The sequence below is a fragment of the Lissotriton helveticus genome, chromosome 5_1, assembly GCF_964261635.1.
Source record: "Lissotriton helveticus chromosome 5_1, aLisHel1.1, whole genome shotgun sequence".
In the NCBI taxonomy this organism is placed as follows: domain Eukaryota; kingdom Metazoa; phylum Chordata; class Amphibia; order Caudata; family Salamandridae; genus Lissotriton; species Lissotriton helveticus.
In genome coordinates this window covers 1,092,861,864-1,092,882,389 of record NC_136065.1, presented here as the reverse complement: position 1 = coordinate 1,092,882,389, position 20,526 = coordinate 1,092,861,864, and the positions used below count along the sequence as shown (strand labels likewise).

General features: G+C 50.8%; 1 protein-coding gene across 3 annotated transcripts in view; it reads right to left on the bottom strand.

Annotated features, from left to right (window-relative positions):
* Positions 1-20,526, bottom strand: part of PDCD11 (programmed cell death 11) — a 627,216-nt gene that overhangs the window by 80,289 nt on the left and 526,401 nt on the right. For all 3 annotated transcript variants that reach the window (XM_078643694.1, XM_078643695.1, XM_078643696.1), the window contains exon 26: positions 6,556-6,612. In XM_078643694.1, coding sequence (XP_078499820.1) covers positions 6,556-6,612 — 57 coding nt within the window. The remainder of the gene's footprint in view (positions 1-6,555; positions 6,613-20,526) is intronic.

The following is a 20,526-nucleotide window of genomic DNA, read 5'->3' as shown; positions in this document are numbered from 1 at the left end:
CGTACCAGGGTAGGATGGGTGGTACCTTCCTCTTCATGAGACTTGTTTACTTTGCTTCACACGTCATGTGACTGCAATTTGACAAACTTTTTATTTTGTGTGCAGTTTACACATTTTTTTTAAATGGATGCAATTTGGACTGGATATAACCTTACACATATTCAGGAATTAAGCTATAATTCAACCAATAGGGATAATGAGCTGCATAGCTTCACACTTATAAGGTCACAAAAGCGAGACCTATTGCCCATGCCAATGCTTGTTCAATTTCGGACAGGAAGCAAAAATAAAAATATTTAGACACTGTTAGACCTTGCATCTTTTTTTTTTTCAGAACAAGAGACCTTGCATCTTTTGGCAATGTTTCCCCAGCCTTTTTGTTTCTGACCTCCTGCTGTTTGACTATGTGCTGAACTTCATTTTTGCTTGATTTGGGACTCTCAGCACTTTTTTACTGTTGACCAGTGCTAACGTACTGGTGCTCTGTGTCTAAAATGTAATGGCATTTGGGTTCTCGGTGATTGCCATATTGATTTATTATTAAGTTTTTAGTACAGTGCATTGTGTGTGCCCAGGGCCTGTAAATTAAATGCTACTAGTGGCCTGGCAGCACTGGTTGTGCCACCCACATGAGTAGCCCTTCAAAACTATCTCAAGCCTGCCACTGCCCCAATAGATTGGGGCAGGTTTGTGGAAGCATTTCTAAGTGGAGAGGAGTTTACTGGTCCTAGGGGGAAGAGGACATGACAAGGTACCCCGTCATGAAGGAGGCCTTGATTAGGAGATATGGGGTGACCTCAGAGAAAGTAACATTTGAAACTTGGTCCTCAGACTTAGGTAGAATGTGTTGATTCTTTGTAGAGCACTGGATGGTTGGCTGAAGGGCAGTGAGGTAACAGATTATATGGGGCTGTGCAATTTGATTGCACAAGAGCGCATGTTTAGTCTTAGTTTTCCAGAGCTGCGCAAGCACTTGATTGATAATAGGATTTCTGACCCCAGGAAGCTTGCTAAGAAGGTGGACCTCTGGCTCAGCACCAGTGTGCATACGAAGTTGTATGTGGGAGACGCAGCCAACGGTGGTCAGGGTTCCCAACAGAGTTGGCGGGGGAAGAAGGGACGACAAAATCAAAAGTAAGGAGTTCCATAAAGGGCCCTAAACTAGTTCCCAGGGTAAGAATTCCCAATGCCCTGTTGAGAACAGGTGGTTCCCTCCAGGATAGCCTGCAGGGAAGGGACCCCTGAAGTGTTTTGAGTGTTATAAGGAAGGGCACTTCAAGGGGGATCCCAAGTGTCCTAAGCGAGCACCTCCCCCCACCAGTGGGCAGTCACTGGGGACAGAGAGTGTAGCGCTTGGGGAGGAGTTGGTTCCAGTTAGTAGTCGGGGCAGCTGAGATAACCCTAGTGTTCCTTGGTGACAGCGAGATGGTCCAGAGAACACTCATGCCTGACAATACTAGGAAGTACAGGCTGTGTGTGCAGTTTGAAAATGCAATTTTAACCTGGCATGCTACTTGCCAGGCCCAAACACTCCCTTTTATTACCTGTAAGGCCCCCCTGTGGTAGGCCCTAGGTAGCCCCATGGGCATGGTGCAATGTATTTGTGGAACAACTCTTTATCTTTATAGGATTGCACATCAGCAAAATATCATATTAGTACTATGATCAGTAGCCAAAAGTGGATTTAATAATCTTACGAGAGTGACACAGCTGAATGCCTACAACCCGGAGGCTGGCAGCGAAAACAGTGCGATGCAATAGGCTACGTATCCAAAGATTTGCAATGATATCTCAATCCCTTTGTGCTATGTCCTGTGAAACGTGACAGGAGAGAAAATATCATTTAACTAAGCTTAATAACATAGACTGAGAGCCACAAGAAGACAAAAAAAATGAAAAACCCACTAGAGGAAAGCCCTCACACCCCTCTCATCTTCTCCGCACCCTGTAGTGTTCCTTTATCATGTCTCCCGCAGGGACTCCAGTTCGTTCTTTATCAGCTCTTTTGGAGATCAGTGTGTTGGGCGGCATCAGTAAGATGCAGAATTTGCAAGTGCTTAGGGGCACGTTATTTCTCTGAACTCCTTGCTAAGAATATTGATAAATGGAGCCCACATTTTGGGGAATGCGTCCGCTTTGTTGTCCGCCAACATAGATAATCGCTCCATTCCCAATACAGACTATATCTGCCTTAGCCAAGCAATATGGTCTGGGACCTTCTCAGTGCCCCAGTGGGCCAACAGCTCTAGTCAAGCGACATTCAGGGCTGAGGCTATCTGTCTTCCTCTCAGAGAGCGCAGGGGAAATGTAAAAGAATTGGAGAGACCTAGCAGGATATCGACAGGGAAACATGGGATATCTGTTTTAAAGGCATCATTTATATCTTGGAGTATCATATCACAGTATCTTACTAATCTGGGACACAACTGGCAGGGTATGCTCAGACGTGAGTCCCTTGCTCACTTTGCCACTGGATTCAAGCAAGCCGGGCTGAAGACGGCTGGAATGCCAGAAACTGGTCCTCGGAAGCTTCTTTCCGGTCCAGGGAAGACATGGCTTGGCAGTTTGGGATGGACTGTTCCCATGAGGCACAGGGTCAGACTGATTTGCATATAGCCATGTCTGAACTGGGGTGGCAGAGTGGGCTAAAGAACGGTGATGGATTAAACCCAGATCTTTTGACTGGGTGTGAGTGATTGATTGATTCAGATGCTCCGTCCATCACCACCCCCTTTTGACTGCATCTTGCTACCAGCACACCTGGGCTCCTCTGCTGTGAGTCCTGTTCTGACAAGTGGAGCCAAATCCAGTCCTGGGTCCTTGGAAATGAGTTTTGGTGCAGCAATTAATGCATTGACTCTAAAGCATCATTTCAGAGCCGGAGCATCCCTGTGAAAGTTTGATGGATCGCCGCTGCCTGCACCGGAGCCATGGACCCCGCTCACAGAGTCTGACACATCGACCGCGACTTACAATGCAGCCTGACTTTGCTGCAGTGCCTCCCAAGAACAACCCCTGCGTGAGTTTTGAACAACGCCTCACCAAACTCTGTGACGCACCATTCAGTCTGATGCAGTCCTGGCCCTTCTTGACTTCCATCTGACGCACGCATTCGGCCACCTTTTCGACATCGATGCTGTAGAATCAAAGCATCATCGACGCTGCACCGCCTTCAGGAACTGAGGCCTCGCACAAGCAACCAACGCATCACCTCCTCTACGCACTGCATCATCCCCGGCTGTTAAAGATTCGACAACCTTGCACCGCCTACAGAAACTGACACATCACCTACATCGGCAACGCCTCACATTCTCTGTGCCTCGCATCATTTTTGATTTCCAACGCATCCCAGGTGCTGTCAGCAGTTCTGCGTGACTCCTGTATCCGGACTGCACTCCATCGGGAACCGAGGAAACTTTTGGATTTGTCCCAGTCAATCGTGACCAGCTATCCGCTGGTTGGAGCTATTAATTTTTAAGTACTGCTTTTTGATTTAATCCTCACTTGTGTACATTGGAATTTTGCCGTGTTGGTCTCGTTTTACTAAGATAAATATTAGCTATTTTTCTAAATTTGGCATGGAGTACGTTTGTGGTGTTTTCATTGTGTTACTGTGTGTGGGTGCACAAATACTTTACACATTGCCTCCTTAGTTTACCCTGACTGCTCTGTGCCAAGTTACCAGAGGGTGAGCATATGTAAACTTTTAGTATGTACCACACTTACCCTGACTAGAGTGGTAGTCCCTATTGGACAGGGTGCATACCTCTGCCAACTAGAGACCCAATTTTTCTTCCAAAAATACCAGCATCCTTAAAACAAAGTACCCATTGCGGGGATCTAAATGTGCAGGTCCTTTAACAGTTGCCATGAGGCCTAGTATCGTTTGACACACATTCAGTCATATTTAGCTTTCTAAGGAACATGAGTTTGTATCAGGGATCTTGAAATCTTTGCCTTTAAAAGCATGGTTTTATCGAGCCTAGCATGAAAGGTGCCATTAGCTGCAAAGCCAAAAGGATCTGCATTTGGAAGACATGGCATGGGGCTGTTGGCCTGGGTTTATATAAAAGGGAGATGATCCCAGTTACAAAGTAAGTTCCCTTTTTACAGTTGTATTGTGTAGAGAAATGGGTTCTGCCCATTTAATCAGCCTGGATTTTTCGCTTTTGGATTACCGGATTTTGAACTTTTTACTCTGGGTGAGCTTCACAACTGGTGTCTCACCTGTGGTAATCAGATGGTAAATTGACTACACTTGTTTACCACCAGTGTCTGCCTTTTAAGGTAATGCAGCTGTGGCATAGCAAAGGTAAGGGGCACTTGGCTGGTTACATGTGCACTCTTGTGTACGCCTGTGTGAGGGCTACACATGACAGACTAATGTTGTGCGCAGCCTGGTAACTACGTAGAAGTTGCCTGGCACAGAGTGGACTCTGCAGGTTTAGATATTGACTTGGGGTAAGCCTCAAAATATTAGTGGGCACTCACAAGTAAAGTCAGTATGATTTACTGTTTTGTCTGTAGTGACACTTTATTATACAAATAGAGGGAAATCTGGCTTACAGTGCAGTTTCGCTTCCTCTTTTTTGCCAACTAAAGTACAGCATATATCAAACTGGGGCGAAACGTGCGCCAAGGTTTATTATGCATGTCGTAAGCAGATATATATATATATATATATATATATATATATACACACACCTTATGGGTCATGCAGAAGTTTCATATTTCTTTGACTCAGTTCAGTTTCAGAGCCCAGGCTTTTTATCACCCTGCTGGGCCGAGTTAATTACACTGCTCCCTAGAGGAAGAAACAAAGGCCTTTTCACATAAAACAGTGCTTCACTCTACTCCTAAGGAGGACAGTGTGGGATAGAAAATCTGAATCTGTAAATTAGCTGTCACAATGCAGCAGGGTTGGGCCAGCTCAGATCCACTGAACAAAGGAGGATCCACAGACATCTGGAGTCAAGGCAGGAGGGGCCTCCTCTGAAGTTTTGGAAGGAAAAGCCCTGGCAGGGATGTCAGCAAGGGGCGGAGCTGGAGCTCCAGAGGAGATGTGAACAGTGACTTCTTGATGGTGCCATCTTAAATTGTCAGTTACCCGAATTCTATCTCGCGGATAGCTGGTGCCCACAGACCCCTTATCAGCTAATATATCATTACATTCAGAGCATTATCGTTTGGTATTGGTCTGCAGGGCGTTCAAATCTTTTTGAAAGGAGGGCTCCCTTACCTATCTAGGCAATAATCTTGTGTCCAGAACATCGTTGTATCAGGATATGTAAGTTTGTTTTTCTGGAGCAGATATTAGTTGAGCTGCCAGCCGTCATATTACCTCATATCTTGGTGATAACCAACTACAGCACAGTCATCTCGTGCCCTACCTCGGGACAGCAAGGTCATATCGTCCCCATTATCGGCTTGCATCATCGACCTCCACGTTATTGGACCCTCTTTCTGTGTACAGTACAATAAGACGGACACCTGATGAAGGCGATCTCGCCGAAACGCGCGTAGTCCCTACTACCGCCTTATCACCATCAACTGTGTCTTTTAGTTTGTACTGTGTTTTTCTTCTTTTTGTATTTGCAACCAATAATTTCAAAGTTTTGATATGATTGTTCAAAAATAACTTTTATAAATTTAACAAAAACTATAAACCTTTTTTATAAAAAATAAATTGAAATAAGATTCAAATTATGAGTTCTCAAGTATGTTATGTACAGGCCATAGCTGTGTGACACTATTTAATGGGTTTTCCTTAGAATTTTACAGCCACACTGACTAAGCTATAGACCTTTCTCTACTAGATTTCTTTCCCTATGTATAGCTAGTCCATTAACTATATAGGGGTCCCCTGTTTTCCAATAAGCCATCTTAAATTGTCCCAGCACGCTGTGCAGGGGTGTTGGGTCAGGGGTGGAGAGGTGAGGTGGTACCTTTTGATTGGCCAGGGGTGCCTGACTTCTAGAACTTTCCACCCCCTTTCAAAACCTCTTGATCAAGGTAGAAAATGTGTAGTTTGAGTTTGGACGTCTGCACCCAGGTAAAAGGAAAGGAGCATCAAAGGACAAGGAAACCGATAAAGTCTGGCAAAGGGAGCCACTTGAACTAGCTTCTTGCACAGTGTGCCACCTTAGAGGCCAAGAGGCCTGTGAAGAGGTTTCCTTTCCAGGTGGCTAGGGCTCGTCACCAGGAGCAAAATGAGCCCAACAGGGTCCAAGACATTGCTGTGAGGAAGATTTAAGCTTTTGACTCCCAGACGAGAAAACTGATCCAGTGGTACTCTGCTGCAAATGCTCAAGATACCCCTGAGGTGGGCTAGGGCCCGAAGTTTACATCAATAGACTGAAAACCAAAATGCCATACAACCTTATAGAAAATCAAGAATTATAGCAGCTATCCAATATGGGTTTTCAGAAATGATTCATTCAATGCTAATGAGAAATTCGATTTTTTTTTGTATATTGCACACTGCAAATTGTCTCTAGGCTGGCTTGCCGAATAAACAGATCTTTGTTTAAAAAAAAAAAAAAAAAAAAAACTTACCTTGAAAGTCTCAAGGATAGATCTATTCTTTTGCCATCATTGTAGATCACACAGCACCTGCAATGTGATAGGAAGAAGCAACCATCATGATAATGGCACATGAATATTAAATAGCTGTTGATTTATAGCATTGAAAACGTGCAATTCAAAGCATAAATGAATGTTGGCTCACATTAACAAACTAATAATACTGGAAGGATTACATTTGTTATAAGTTATCTTGTGCTTGCCTTCAGCTTTGTTTATTAAAAAGGATTTATTGATTGTGTTACACTTGGCAAGGAACCACTCAACTGTAGGAAGCGGGCTCTTTACATAGTGGACCAAAAAGAGGTACACTGTGTAAAGAGTTCAGGCTAACACTGATTGGTTTACAGAGGCCAAATTATGTCCCAAATGCTCTTTTTTGTGGTAGTGTGGGCAAGCAATTCGGCGTATCAGAGGGTAATGCTAAGCACTTGTTGACACACACAGAGGCAATAAATGAGACACAAACCAAAGAATAAATCTGAAATCAGTTTGGGAATATAGAAGTCGTATTTTTATATACATTTTGATAGCAAGAACTATGTTATCAAGTAAACACTTTTTAAAATATTTGTATTAGTAGCTAAGTAAAATGTTTACGTAAATGTCTTTACACACAATGCCTTCCTATGGGAGAAAAGAAATGTACAGTATACAGTTAGCTATGTGCATTCGGTTTCTGGGGTCTCCTTCGGGACTTAGGGTCGTAGGGGGCCAAGGTCCAAAGTACCACCAGTAGTTACTCATTACCTGCCCTGGGGCGTCCTGGTGCGGAGGTGCTAGTCGGGTTGGTAGCTGTGCGTCTTATGCTGGTAGAAAGAAGGGGGCCACCTAGAAACAAGTTACAGAAAGGAACTTGCAGATAAGTGCGGGAGCACCACACGGGGAGGTGGGGGGTAGGGGGGGGGGATTAGGCAACACGGGTCCTGGGCACAGGGGGGAACAGTCAGTTTGTCAGTACCCAGGCTGGGGTGCAGAGTAGAATGGTCAGCTGTGCTGTGTGTGTCCTGGAGCCTTGGGGTCGTCGGTCTCGCTGGTTGAGAGTCCAAAATCAGAACAGCCTGACCACTCTGAAGTGGGTCTCTGAGGTGCAGACATCGCTTGATCGCTACTTTGTCTTGGAGTTGTTGGAGTCCCGTCTGGACTATTACGGTCTTTGCTTGCTGCAAGGGGTTTGGTGCCCCGGGTATTGGTCCTGTGTGGCTACGATTAGTCCTGGTGTCCTCTCACTTGGTGGGTGGAAGGGGGGGGGGCAATGAGAGGGGGGTTCTGGATTTGATCTTCAGGAGCACAGGGTCATCTTCCTAGAGAGCTGCTGCGTCGGGCTGGCCGGGGAGTAGCAACTCGGTAGACCACACTTAGGGTTTCGGTGCCTGCGGACTGCAGGGGAGTAGCTCCTCTACTCCAAAGGAGATTTTCTGGCAATTTACAGAGTGCTTGCAGCCCACTGGGATTCTTGGCAGAATTTTAGCTGCAGAATGAGTTGCTGGGTCGTGAGTGTTGAGACTTCGTGTGGTTGTCAGGATTTGGCTCCAAAAGTCCACAGCAGTTTTCAGTTCTCACTTTTTCTAACGGCTCTCTGGGTCCTTCTCTTCTTGATCCATCGAATTTGAGTGCCTGGTGTAAGGGGTGCCACCTAAATACTCAATTTAGGGGTGTTATAGGGAGTGACAGATAGTAGCCAATGGGCTACTTACCTTTAGGGAGACTACACCCTCTATATGTCCACTTCTGTTGGAAGAGGGCATAACCCTAATTCAGAAAGCCTAATTCTATTTAAACTAAGATAGTGGGATTCTAAAAGTCGTGTCCACTTCCGGTTAACCGTTAATGTCTAAGATTCGACTGAGACATCACAGGGACATACCTGCTCATATAGATATGTCCACAAATGTAGTATAGTGCACCCAACCTCAGAGCTATAAGTCTTGCGGCAGGGGTGAATTACCTATACTGCATGCAGTGTCTGCAAACATGGCACACAGGGGGTGTGCCATTTCGAATCTTCACTCTTGTCTGCACCATGCCCCATAGCCTGAAATGGCAGCTTGCATGTTGGTGCTGAGGGGTCTCTCAGGGTGACACAATACATGTTGCAACCCTTGGGGAGCCTCTTTAGTACCCCATGCCCTAGGTACCAGGGGTACTATTTACCAGGGACTTACAGGGGGTGCTAAAGGTAATGCCAACTGTGGAACAATTGTACAGTTTCAGGAAAAGAGATCTGGCACTGTGGACCTGGTTAGCAGGAACCCATTGCATCTGCCACCAGATGGGGGTGACCATGGCATAAATGAGCACTTTTCTACATCAATAATTTAACCATAATGCCCTTCGGTTTTGGAGAGCAATTTCTTCAGTTAATGACAAACATACAGAACTAGCTAGAAGCTCAGAATCTCAAATGACAGCTGAAATCTATCACAGCTAATCATCATCAATGAATTCTTTCGGTTTACCACACCTTCTTCCCTACACTGAAAGTCTAGTGTTTACCAAAACGGTGTGTTTTACTTGTTCGAGGTAGAACTGGAGGAGGGTGGCTAGTGTGGATTCTTTAAAGCAATTTCTAGAGTAGCCAGAGAAAGCAGCCAAAATGAGTTGTACAAATCAGACTAGCATGATACACATTTCCAGGTTCCTACGGTTTGTGGTAACTTTTCACCTTGTGTGGCAAAGTACTTAACAGATGTTTGAGCTACAAAGCTGCCACTATGATTTCCAACCTGTGAGTTTTTTTCTTTTACAGTATTGCTCTGTCTAGAACTCAGAACACACAACCCTCAAGACCTGCCTACAGGCATAACAGAATATACAAATCAACAATAAAACATAAAAATAAGGGGGGCGTGGCTTGAGGCGTCAAGATGGCGGTCACACTCGAAGAGTGCTCCGGACCCCCCATCCATCATCCGCCTCGTATCAGTCTCCTTCAGCGGACCCCCCATCCATCATCCGCCTCGTATCTTTCTCCTTCAGCTGCCATCGGAGCTCCACGCTGGCTGGAGCGGCTCCAGTGGCCTGCCTGCACTGCCCGGATCCGCTGGGGAGACTCCAAGAGGCCCGCGCTGCCCTTGCTGGCCCCGTCCCCTTCAGCCGGCCGGGTGGCTCAAAATGGCGGCCTCCTTGCTGTATCACACTGGGGCCTGAACCCTTGGCCCGGCCGACCCAGCGCTCCGCCTTTGCCCTGGCTAGCCGCTACCTACCTTCCTTCCGGACCGCACTGTGGTGCCGACCACTGTCCCGTCGCGGGACCTGGATTTGAGGGGTGTGTTCCGCTCTGCGGCTGGCTGTGCCGGGAGCCGAGGAGCGGTCCCGAGTGACGGAGGAGGCGCCCTGGGACGCCCGGGCTGCCCTTACCCCGCTGGACCTGGTCGAAGGAGGTGAGAGGTGCCGGTGGCACCGGGGAGCTTCGCCTCAGCTGCAAAACTGGCGGCGAGCCGGGCCTGATGAGGTGCCGGCCGGACCCGCGGTGGAGCCGCGAAGATCGGGGCAGGGCCTGTGCGGCGTAGAGGATCCGCTGCAGTATAGGAGGGCCCGAGGAGGACCTGGCGGAGCTGGCGAGGTGGGGGCTCCTGCCGGAGCATGACTGTGGCTGATTCCCGGCTGATGTGTGGAGCCTGAGGCCCGGCTATGTGTCACCTTCCCCTGGACATTGCTGGTGAGTCGTCGGGGCCATGCGGGAGCGCCGCCCCCCCCCCCCCCCCCGGTGGGCTGAGAGATCGAGGACCGCGCTGGGGCCGGCACAATATACTGCTCCTTAAGGCCTGGGATGCTGCGCTGGCCTGGCTCCTGTGCGCTGGTCTGGGGGTCCACTGAGGGTCCGCAGCTGGTGGCTGCTGATTTCTCACACCCCCCGCCATTTTGGAGACGCGGCGCTGGGAAGGTGTGGCGCTGCCGGACTCCTTAAACATACGGTGATCCTTGGAGGCAGGCTGCCTGTCCCTCGCGCAGCGCGGCCCTACACCGTCGGTGCTGCCACATACGCTGGTTCTTCGCCCCATCCTGGGCCCGCTGTTGGGAGGACCCCACTCTTCTCCACCATCTGGGGGCGAGCGGTGAGCTGAGCGGTTGCTTGGTGTCGAGGTGCATCGGCCCCCCTCCCCCTTTCACATCCTTTGGACGCCTGGGGCCTTGACCCTGGGGGCTCCTGAGGGGGCCTGTGGATCCTGGGATCGCCGGGGCCGCCTGGGGAGTCGCCATCGCTGAGGCAATTTGAGCTCCCTGTGGAGAGGCCTCCCTTCTTCGGGGTCCGGGTGTGGGCGAGGAGTCGGCTACTACGCCGGGTGGCGGGGGCTGCGGCCGAGACGCTGTGGCGCGACCACCCCCCTTCGGGCACCACAGACTGACTCATTGAAGCCATGAGCAGGAACCGCAACACCCAAACCCCTATCCCCCCCGACTCAGACGAAGATGGACCAATTCACCAAACCAGACCGAGACCCCGGAGACAGACCCCTGCCAGCCCCTGGGGCCACCGAGGGAGATCTCTCCACCATCCTGCAGGCGATAAGCGCATCCCAGGCCTCAGTGGAAAGCAAGATCGGGGAAGTGAGGGTGGATGTGGCCCTAATTCGGTAGGACCTCGCCGAAACGGAATCCCTCAAATCTCAGGTGGCCTGCCTTCAGACGCTGACCTCGGAGTTACACTGCAGGGGCCGCATAGATACCTTCATTGAGACCTGTGTCTGCTCCTGGATGACCAAGGAGAAACTCTCCCCCTGGTTCGCGGTGGTGCGGGCTCACCGTTCTCTTGCTCCTAAACACCCTCCCGGAGCCCCGGCCCGTCCCATCATCCTTCGAATCTTCAACTTCCGGGACAGGGACGCAATTCTGGGGGCGGCCAGAGAGCTGGGTCCGCTGCTCTTCCAGAACTCCAGAATCATGATATTCCCGGACTACTCCAGAGAGGTGCAGTCTCTGCGCCAGTCCTACGATGAGGTTAAGCAAAAGCTCAGCGCTATGGGGCTTCGCTACGGTCTCCTTTTCCCAGCACGTCTTAAGGTGTTCTTCCAAGATAAGACATTCTTGTTCGACACCCCCCAGGCGGCATGGACCTGGCTCACGGAGGAGCGCCCACTCCTGCCTGGTGCGACCCCCTCCCCTGTCCGGAGACCGTCGGCACAGCCGAGCCACTAGGCTCCCAAGGCCCAGAGGCGCCGGACTAGATCTCTAAGACGGGGCGGTCGCCGGGGAGGAGGTTCCCATTCACCGGGACGCAGTCCCGAAGTCCCCCGACTCAGCCCATGAACCAGGAAGCCTTTTCCCCCACCTTGGCCTCTTCCTTGATCGATCTGGGGAGTATCCCCGGGCCGGATGCGACCCTGTGAAAGGCCATGTCGGACTCAGACCTGTCTGGTAGCCCCGTGATCCGTGGCTCTGGTGGTGTAGAAGGGGGGTAACCGGAGCAACAGACTGCGTGCCTGGCCTCCACTTGTCGAGTCTCTTCACAATGGGTCTGCTATAGACGCTCAGAGCGTGGTCCTGCCCGGCTCCACTGGGTGGCCCGATCAGAGGTTCGCCTTCCCGTGGAGATGTCGGGATTGCTTCCTCTTGCTACTCTTCGCTTATCACTCCTGGCCCTTTTAGTTGCTGACACTCATCTGTCTATATTGCAGTGCAGGGATCGATTCATCCTGTTAACCTTATTCTTATCACATCATTCCTTTTACAGCTGTTGGTATTCCTCCTCTAACATCGAGGGGGGTCCTCTTTAGCCACGCTCTTGCTTGTTGTTGTTCTCTGCTAACCGTTTTAGATTAGCGAATTACCTCTTGTGTGTTAGTTAGAGGTTGGGGCTTTGGGGCGACAGATGCTTCCCACTTCCGAAGTGTAGGGTGGGGGGGAGTTGGGGGGGCGAGGGTGGGAGGGGAGACCGTTGTCTCCCAACAGTTTGTTATTTTAAGCCGCCTACGGGCCGCTGTTTGCGCCGCCTGCGGGCGGTTGGTTGCAGTTCTCCTGACTAATCTTCTCTTACGGGCAGGTCCACAACTGACACGCAGCTCATTGCCTCCACCAGTTTGTTATTTTCGTCTGCCTATGGGCCACCATCGGGAACATCTGCAGGCGGTCGTTCCCTCCTCCTCTCCTTGGGTCTCCGCCATTTCCGATCAAATCACCAGCTCCAAGACCCCCTCTCTATATCTACATTTGGATGGCTGCCCCCCCTTCGGCTGGGTGTGGTCCCCTGGGGTTCTCCGTCCCTCCACGTCCCATCCCTTCCGATGACATACACTCTCACTAGGCCCACCCATATCCTTTCCTGGAATGTCAATGGCCTCCTGGATAGCATCAAACGCATGGCCATCCTCCGTGCTGCCCACTGCTACACATCGGACATCCTCATTCTCCAGAGACACACCTCTTGGTACACAATGTAACTTCCTAGCCCGTTATGGCTTTGACAGGGGCTGGCACTCCGGCTTCACACGGGGCTCCCGGGGGTGGCTATCTTACTCAGGAAGGGCATTCCCTTTACCCTGGCTGCTGCCGAGACAGACGTACAGGGCCGCTATGTGGTGGTATCGGGTACTTTGGATGGACGCCACCTAAACCTCCTGAGCCTTTACATTCCCCCTGCCCTCCTATCTCCAACACTCCGACATCTTACACAGGTGCTTTCCTCCCTCCCGCAGGGTCTTACGGTGGTTGGGGGAGACTTTAATGCCGTCCTGCAGCCCCTGCGTGATACGCCGTGGACCCCATCCGAGGCCCGTGTCGCCTCAGCTAAATCCCTGTTGAGCTGGACCTCGGCCCTGGGTCTCTGTGACGTGTGGTGGGTCTGGAACCCCCGCGTGAATCAGTACACCCATACGTCGGCGTCCCACCAAACCCACTACCCCATTGACCTTTTCCTGTTGCCCGCCACCGACTGTCAGCTGGTCTCTGGCGCTGCGATCCTGCCCAGAGGGCTGTCTGACCACTCTCCTGTCTCCCTCCGGCTCGGGTCCTCTTCGACGGGTCCACGTGCGGTCTGGCGGCTGAACGCCTGGTTCCTACAAGACTCGGAGCTGGTAGAATCCCTTGGCCAGGAACTCAGTCACTATTTCTCCACAGCGTTCCCTCGCCGGGGACGCTGTGGGAGGCAGGAAAGGCTGTGGTCCAAGGAGTGACCAGGGGTTTGGTACACGCGAAAGGATCGGAGCAGATGGCCCAGCTCGCACTGCTGGAATCCCGTGCGACGCGGTTGGAAGCTGCACACTCTTCTGGCGCGCGGGAGGATTCTTCCCAGCAACTAGAGGCGGTTTGTGAGGAGATCCGCCGCATCTCGCTGGAGTTGGCCAAATTGCTCTGGCGCTCGTCGGTGGCTCGGGTTTATGGGTGGGGGGATAAGAACGGTAAACTCCTTCACAATCTGGTGTCCTATTCTAAAATCAACAGTATTATTCCGGAGGTCCGCTCAAATGATGGAACCCTTCAAGTGGCTTCCGCGGCCATACCACAGACTTTTGCTGAATATGCGCACCTCTATGCTGCTCGACCCTCGGGTGCGCCTCTCGTCGCTCTGATGGACGGAACTGGTACCCGACTGTCTTCTATCCCCCAGGACACTGCACACGCTCTGGACCGCCCCTTCACCCTGGAGGAGGTTCAGGATGCTATCTCCCTCCTGCACCCCGGTAAGACACCTGGTCCCGACGGGTACCCGCAAGAGTACTACGCGGCCTTTCGAGATATCTTGGCCCCTCGCCTGCTGGATCTTTTCTGCCATGTGGCGGAGACTGGCACCTTCCCCCCCTAAGTCGGACTTGGCCACAATAGTCGATCACGGTGGGCCAGGGCCAGGTGGAGGCGACGAATGCAGTGGCGGGTGCCCCTAGCCAGCATAAACCCGAATTGGTCGGGGTGAACCAGCTCCTGCAGGGGGCCGCCGTCTCTGAGCTGTACAGACTAACGCCCGATCTCGCTGATCAACACAGAGATTAAGCTCTTCGCCACTGTCTTGGCCCATAGACTCCGGCCCCTCCTGCAGGAGCTGGTTCACCCCGACCAATGCGGGTTTATGCCGGCTAGGGGCACCTGCCTCTGCATTAGTCGCCTCCACCTGGCCCTGGCCCACCGTGATCGGCTAACCCCATAACTAGCCCTCATTTACTTAGACTTCGAGAAGGCCTTTGACACAGTGAATTGGGATTACCTGCAGGATGTGCTGGGTAAGATGGGTTTCGGCCCATCGTTCCGCCGCCTCGTCAGGGTCCTCTACACCAACCCCCGAGCCCGGGTACTCATTAACAGAGCTCTCCAAGGCCTTTCCGATCCGCAGGGGCACGCGTCAGGGGTGCCCCCTCTCGCCACTTTTGTTCGCATTGGCGATGGAGCCCCTGGCGGCGCTTATCCACCAGGACCCCCTCATTCGGGGTTGGGCCTGGGACTCGAGCCAAGTGGACAATATAGCCCTATATGCAGACGACGTGCTGCTATACCTAGCGGATCCTGCAAGTTCTGGCCCCAGGTGCTTGAAGGTCCTCTCGGCTTTTGAGGAGGTCTTCGGACTTCGTCTCAATGCAGCCAAGTCCACTCTGGTCCCACTGCATCCCTCCAGTCGACTATTCCCCTCAGGAGGCACTCGGTCAAGTACCTTGGCGTATGGATTGCTCTTCTAACGGAGCTTGAATGGGCCCTGAATGTCACGCCCCTGGTTGTCAGGATGAAGGCAGACCTTAAGAAGTGGCAGACTCTTCCCCTGAACCCCTCGGGCAGGAGTGAGCTATTCAAAATGATAGTCCTCCCCCGCTTCCTCTATATACTGCAGAATATCACGATCCACCTTCCGAGCAGTTGGTTCCGCGAACTTGACGGGGTCCACACCCGATTTCTCTAGGGAGGCAGAAGATCGCATTTATCCCTGGCACACTGCCGCATCCCTCCCCTTTGACGGAGGTATGGGGTGACCAATCTTCACCTCTACTACCTAGCCACGAAACTTATTGTCAGCCATGATTGGTACGCGGGCGGCTGGTCCGACCCTACCTATCGGGTGGAACTCAATACGTTGGACTTTCCAAAGGTCCAGGCGCTTCTGTATGGCAGCCCAGTGTCACAGGCCCCGGTCACTAGGACGGTGTTTCTGGCCTGGCGTACAGCCCTGAAGCATGTGGGGTGGGACCGGAAACTCACTCTGGCAGGGGTCTTGGATGCGGGAGGTCTCGTTCCTGTGGGGTTCCGGAGGAGGGACCTCATTGGAGCTTCGGTGCTCGGTGATGTTTGGGTGGGGGACCACATTTGCTCCTACGCAGACCTACAGCAACGTCATGCTCTTCCTCACTCCCAACTCTATCGTTACTTACAACTAAGACACGCCCTCTACACGCATGTCTTGCCCTCTGTTTTCCTTCCAGAGTTCAGTCCATTGGAGGCCCAGGTGATGATGGGGAATCTGGGCATAGGAGGGGTGTCCTGCATTAATCGGTCCCTAGTAAATAATGGTCCTGCTTCCCTAGACCGGCTCAGGGCCCGCTGGGAGAAATGGCTAGGCCCCCTAGAAGAGGCAGACTGGAGGGATGCCCTTATGGCGCCCAAAACCCTGACCACGTCTTCCAAGTTGTGCCTCGTTCAATTATATTACCTCCACGCGGCATACCTCACCCCGGCACGGCTATTCCGGGCCCTGTTAAGACCCTCTTCGGAGTGCCCAAGATGTGCCTCGGCCTCTGCCGATTTCTATCACATGGTATGGCATTGTCCGGTGCTGGCACCGTTCTGGAGGGGGGTAGAGCTGGAGCTCACGTAGGCCCTGGGGTGGGAGGTTCCACACGACCCACTGCGTATGTTGTTGGGGGTCTTTGACGGCCTAGATGGTTCTAGGATGGCAAGCGCCTTTGGGGACAGCTATGGCGGTGGCCAAGAGGGACTTAGCCGCGCACTGGTCACAAGCTAAGGCACCCACTGTGAGGAGATGGAGGAAGGGAGTGGACTGGTGTGGGATCCAGGAGGAGGCCCTATTCGAGGCCCCTAGGATGCCCGGACTTATTTAACAAAGTGTGGGGTAAATGGTTTAATATGATGCCATCATTTTAATCTGTCTTCCTTTTGCTCTATGTCATGATGTAACCACCATGCAAACTGCTGGGTTGGACTTTGATGGACCGACCCGACCTGTAACATACATCATCCCTGACCCGTTCCTCTTGATGCCTATTGAACTGCAACCTATGAATTCTCTCTGTTTTTGCAAAATCAGTAAAGTTGATAATCAAAAAAAAACATAAAAATTACTATTCCATTGATACCTTAATGCAAAGTGTACCAATAAAGAATTTCATAAAATACAGAACTCTGCAAGCCAAAATACACAGAAGCTACTAATCTGATTTCACAAAACTTTTGTGATAAACAGGCAAATCATTCCACGACTAAAGCAAACCTGTTGGATTCTTACTTAACAAGCAAACCAACCAGCTAACAGTCCAACCCTTTTGCAACAAAACCCTCCAGGGAAAGGCAAAGGCACCCTCTATGCTCCTTCAAAGAATTATCAGCAACTGGATTTCTGGATCATGTTAAAGTGAGTAAGGCAGCCAGCTGCCCCTCTGACTCTTGATCAACTAAAATCTTTAAAAAACATTACTTTATCAACTTCAGCGTCCACCCCAGTCACAACACTCATCAACACATACATCCATCATTAAAAAAAACTAACCTGGACTATCAAGACCCGACGACTACAGATCCATACCAGAGGGATCATTCTTAGGCAAACTTATAGCAAGAGAAGCCATCGTCAGAAAGTACAATTAATTGAAGATAATTCCATACTTTCCGACTTCCAAACTATATTCCGTCCAGGAAGAAGCATCAAATCTGCCCTAATATCTATCTAGATTGACCTTAATATCACAGTAGAGCAGAACGAAGTTACTGCCCTTCTTCTCTAGGACCTTTCAGCTGCCTTTGACACAGTGGATCATGACACACTAATCGAAAGACTTGAAGAAGCCGAAATAGAAGGCACAGCTTTTGCTTGCACCTCAACCTGCACAACTGATCCAATATTCTACATACTCCTCCAATCTCTTCTAAAGACAGCATTAAAGCATAAAACATCTCACCCATGCTTTTCAACATCTACCTGAAATCATTTCCATATCTAATCAATGGTTTTAACTTCACCTGCTATGACTTTGTAGATGACACACACATCTTCCAAAATTGTAAAGCCCTACAGACATTGGAATGTCAAAAATCCTTAGTTGCCTTCAGGTTGTTGATCAATGCATGTCATGGAGCCCCCTCAAATTGAATGCCTCCAAAACTGAAATAGCCACTGGTGATGACTGAAAAACCTATAAGCTTCTCTGTGCCTGACAATCTAGGACCACACCAAAATATCTAAGGAGGATCCCAAGCTGTCAATGAATGCACAAGTGGATAAGGCAGCTGGCCCTTCCCCAACTGACAACTATATTCACATCTTACTCTGCTCAAGCAACTAAACTATGGAATTCGTTACACACAAACGTAAGATCCTCTGACAACCGTCTAAGCTTCAGAAGATAAGTCAAGGGCTGGCTCTTCCCCACATGACAACTATACTCAACACTGTACCACAATAATATACTAAAACTTTTTTTTTTTTGGGTTCAACCTGCTTTATTGGAGTAAACAGAGTATGGTACACAGCTTGGTCCGCCTACAACCCGGAGGCTGGCAGCAAAAGTTATGAACAGTACACAGCCCAGTAGCCGGCATCCCGGGGGCCCGGCGGCGTATAGAAAAGACATATATGATGCTGGTTCTGCAGCCCGGGGAGTAGGACAAGCAAGGATAAGCAGCAGTTGAACAGGGTTTTGTAGTCGAGAGATGAAATTCCTCTCCTTTATTTTTGTTTTCAAAACAGGAACCCAAAACTTCCCAACTCAGGTTATAACTACGAGGCCGTATGTGACTGTACTAAAGTGCAAATGATGAGTGGTGCAGCAAGGTGGGTCAGGCAGGCCGCAGCCCATGGCGGAACTGATGTCTGGGACTGCTATCCCAGTGTGGCAGAAGCCTGCAAAGGTGTGTCCTATAGATGCAGAATATAAAACGGGGTGTCATCTAGCAAGAGCGTGAAACGGGCTGTGGATGCAGAAAAAAGAGAACAGTCATGCCCAAAGAGGAGGGGGGGTGTGGGTCAGGCCACGCCTGGGCGGCCTAGTTCATACAGGACGTTGCAGGGGCATGAGAGCGTGTGGGGACGAGGAGAGTCAGATGTCGCAGGAGGTATCAAGGGGCTGCGATCCGGGAGGGATATCAGCGCGCTGAGGAGGGGGAGGCAGGTCGCCCGAGCGTGCATCGTCGTCCGGGCGCGTGAGCAGATAGTGCATTAGTGGTTCCCAAATATCTCTGGGCCTGCAAGAGAGGGGTACCAATTCGGCAAAAGTGGTGTGTTGATCTTGGCAATATGTCAAATCTGTAAGCCAGTCCTTAAACTTAGGCGCTCTCCCTCTGCCCCAGCGGCAAGCAACGCGTCGCTTGGCTAAGAGCAAGGCGGTGTCAACAAATTTCCGGCACCCTTTAGGCATTTGCATCGTGTATCCGAGTATGGCGACCAAGGGGTCTGCGGGCACCGCCTCACCCACCATCTCCGCAATAGCCTCCACAACCAACTGCCAGTAATGAGCAACCTGAGGACAGTCCCACGCCAGGTGCAGGAAATCAGCATGGTCAGCACGGCAGCGGTCACAGCGGTCGCTGTCAGCCAAACCGAACCTATATTTCCGAGCCGGAGTATAGTATATCCTCTGAAGGAATTTGTAGTGAATAATTTTCAATCTGCTGCTAGCAGATACGCGAGAGGTGAGCGTGCAGCAATATTTCCACTGCTCATCGGTAATGTCGATGGCGAGTTCAGCAGACCAGCGCAACCGAGTACTAGAGTCCGGCTCCGGGGCAGCAATGCGGATTTGGCGGTAAAGACCGGAGACCAAGTGGGTCCCGTCTTGTGACCCCAGCAGGAAGTGCAGTGGCGCTAGGGTCTCAGGTTCATTGGGATAATCAGGTAAGATGTCCCGCATCCCCGCACGTAGCCGAATGTAGTAAAAGAGTTCAAGGGAGGTGTGCGCTTGTGCCTTGAAGAACAATTCCTTAGTCTTGAAACTACTCTCATGGAACAGGTCGCCCCAACAGGCGATGAGTAATTTGTCACATAGTTGACGGAAACCACGTTCCGACAAGAGAGATAGTTGTGGGTGGTAAGAAAGTGGCAATTTAGGAGAGTAGGGTAACGGGCATGACAGGTGTCTAGCAATGCGGCGCCATGCATCTAATGTGCAGGAAACTGAGGTGTTCGCAGTGGTGATGGACGTCTCAGGACAGTGCAGCAGACCGTTGAGTGGTATAGGGTGTACGATCCAGTCCTCTACCGCTATGTGCGGCATGAAAGGAGTTGGAGCCATCCAATGGTAGGCAAAGTGCGCTTGTGCACATTGGTAGTAAGTTTCAAAATCAGGGACGTCAAAGCCACCTCTATCGTAGGGGAGGGTCAGCGTCGACCATTTTAAGCGGGGGGATTTGCCACCCCAGAAAAGCCTGCGCAGTTCCGCGCGGAGCGTTCTGAAGAAAAAAGCGCCAGGGTAATAGGGGATGTTAAGGAATAGATACAGGAAGCGAGGTAAGATCACCATTTTAATGAGTGAGGCTCTACCCGCCATGGAGAGTGGCAGAGTGATCCATCTGTCCACTGAAGCAGTTAACTTGGTCATGGCTACTCCATAGTTGGCACGTAACGTCTCATCTCTATCGCGAGAGATACGAATCCCCAAATATTTAAGATCATCGCTACACCACTCTAGTGGGTAATCGAGAGGGAAGACATGTACTGCATCAGTGAGGGGAAAAAACTGCGACTTTGCCCAATTGATGTGGACACCCGATACCCCTCCGAACATTATGAATTCTCGAAGCAGGGGATTGAGATGCGTCTCGGGATGTTTAACGTATAATGTGATATCATCAGCATATAGG